The sequence below is a fragment of the Brassica napus genome, unplaced genomic scaffold (assembly GCF_020379485.1).
Source record: "Brassica napus cultivar Da-Ae unplaced genomic scaffold, Da-Ae ScsIHWf_3140;HRSCAF=3959, whole genome shotgun sequence".
Lineage (NCBI taxonomy): Eukaryota > Viridiplantae > Streptophyta > Magnoliopsida > Brassicales > Brassicaceae > Brassica > Brassica napus.
In genome coordinates, this window is record NW_026016362.1 from 17,501 (window position 1) to 20,000 (window position 2,500).

The 2,500-nt window shown below is 33.2% G+C and overlaps 2 protein-coding genes across 2 annotated transcripts in view; one reads left to right on the forward strand and one right to left on the reverse strand.

Annotated features, from left to right (window-relative positions):
- The window catches only part of LOC125603281 (photosystem I P700 chlorophyll a apoprotein A2-like), a 6,171-nt gene extending 5,648 nt beyond the window's left edge, over positions 1-523 (reverse strand). The window contains exon 1 of the mRNA XM_048774399.1: positions 1-523. This exon is cut by the window's left edge and continues 5,648 nt beyond it. The gene's annotated coding sequence lies outside the window, so the exon portion shown is untranslated.
- Positions 524-1,121: 598 nt separating this feature from the next.
- The window catches only part of LOC125603283 (photosystem I P700 chlorophyll a apoprotein A2-like), a 6,254-nt gene continuing 4,875 nt past the window's right edge, over positions 1,122-2,500 (forward strand). The window contains exon 1 of the mRNA XM_048774401.1: positions 1,122-2,500. This exon is cut by the window's right edge and continues 4,875 nt beyond it. Coding sequence (XP_048630358.1) covers positions 2,410-2,500 — 91 coding nt within the window. The 5' untranslated portion in view covers positions 1,122-2,409.

A 2,500-nucleotide genomic window follows, 5' to 3' on the forward strand; every position in this document is an offset into this window, starting at 1 on the left:
CATATTCATGTACTACTTATCCCTAGAGAATACCAGATTAAATAGAACGATTTGAGAAAAGGATATAATGAAATTTTTTCTGGGATTGGTTCTTCTGATAGAAAAAAGAATCTGGTTTATTTGACCGAGAGGGCCAAGAAACTAAAAAACAATTAATTGTAAAAACAAATAAAGATATATTATAGAATAAAAAAAAAGAAACAAAGAAAAAGTTCTTATTCGAAGCGCCTCGTGATCGTCAACCAATTCTGTGCTTCAATATAATTACCAGGAGTAAGCGTTATAGCCTGTTTCCAATACTCGGCGGCTTGAGCAAACCAAGCCTCCGCCATTTCAGAATCTCCTTGTTGAATGGCCTGTTCTCCACGGTCGGAATAGGCGGGTCAATTCCCTCCCTGAGAACCGTACTTGAGAGTTTCCTACCTCATACGGCTCGACAACCAACTTTTGTTTTGGTGTACCAGTTTTTTTCACTTTAACCTACTTTAACTTTATATCTAATTGAATGAGATTTCTTTAGATATTCATTCGGTTTCTTGGATTAAACAAAAGAGAGTAATTACATGAGTTTCAAACTTTCGTTTTGATTTAATTAATATATAATTAATCTAATAATAAGTTTTATCTTTTCTCCTACCTTCAGAAAAAAAAGGCATGTCCACTGTTATTAGATATTAGAATTTTCTGAAAGGTAACTATCCCGCTTTCATATATAAATTTATATAAATCGTTGAAAAAAGACTTTTTTCATACTCATATCATAAAAAAGAAAAAGACTTACTGTCTTTAGGATCTGATGCTACACCGCTGCTCAATACCTTAGGGGATCCACTATATTCATAAGTAGATTTCTAAGATAAATCTTAGAATCTACTTATGTAATAGAGTGGATCACCCTAAAGGTATTTGAGCAGCAACGGTAGCATCAGATCCTAAAGACAGTAAGTCTTTTTCTTTTTATGATATGAAGTATGAAAAAAAGTCTTTTTTAACGATTCTATATAATTTATATATATGAAAGCGGGATGGTACCTTTCAGAAAATTCTAATATCTAATAACAGTGGACATGCCTTTTTTTTTCTGAAGGTAGGAGAGAAAAGATAAAACTTATTATAGATTAATTAATATATTAATTAAATCAAAACGAAAGTTTGAAACTCATGTAATTACTCTCTTTGTTTAATCCAAGAAAAACCGAATGAATATCTATAGAAATCTCATTCAATTAGATATAAAGTTAAAGTAGGTTAAAGTGAAAAAAACTGGTACACCAAAACAAAGAGTTGGTTGTCGAGCCGTATGAGGTAGGAAACTCTCAAGTACGGTTCTCAGGGAGGGAATGACCCGCCTATTCCGACCGTGGAGAACAGGCCATTCAACAAGGAGATTCTGAAATGGCGGAGGCTTGGTTTGCTCAAGCCGCCGAGTATTGGAAACAGGCTATAACGCTTACTCCTGGTAATTATATTGAAGCACAGAATTGGTTGACGATCACGAGGCGCTTCGAATAAGAACTTTTTCTTTGTTTCTTTTTTTTTATTCTATAATATATCTTTATTTGTTTTTACAATTAATTGTTTTTTAGTTTCTTGGCCCTCTCGGTCAAATAAACCAGATTCTTTTTTCTATCAGAAGAACCAATCCCAGAAAAAAATTTCATTATATCCTTTTTCAAATCGTTCTATTTAATCTGGTATTCTCTAGGATAAGTAGTACATGAATATGAGAATATCTATAATATCTATATCTAGTTTTTTCTATTTTTTCTTTTCGACTATTAAAACGAATAAAAGGGATTTGAAAATGACTAAATATCAATACTAGAATGTTTCTTAGTAATGACTAATAAGCGGTTATTGAAATAGGATAATATCCTCTATTTAAAACATAAAAAATAGGCTATATTTCGGAACTTATAATTGAAATATGAATACACTAGATTAGGTTATAAAAAAAAAATTATTTGTGTACCAATACTAATGTAAAGGTGCGAAAACGCTTTTTAAAAAAAAAAAAAGGGGGGGGTCGTTGAGCACCCTATGGATATGTCATAATAGATCCGAACACTTGCCCCAGATCGACTTCCAGATCATAATTGCTCTAGTGAATAACTAAAGAAAATGGATGAATAGATGGGAGATAGAGAGAGAAAGAACAAAATTCTAAGCATCTATCATCGGTTCACTAATTATTTGAGTGACTGTTGGCGGGTTTCTTTGTATGTGTTGTCCGGAAAGAGGAGGACTCAATGATTATTCGTTCGCCGGAACCAGAAGTCAAAATTTTGGTAGATAGGGATCCCATAAAAACTTCTTTCGAGGAATGGGCTAAACCCGGTCATTTCTCAAGAACAATAGCTAAGGGACCATCATTTAGCTATCGCAATTCTTTTCCTAATAGCAGGTCATATGTATAGGACCAACTGGGGTATTGGTCATGGTCTAAAAGATATTTTAGAGGCTCATAAAGGTCCATTTACAGGCCAAGGCCATAAAGGTC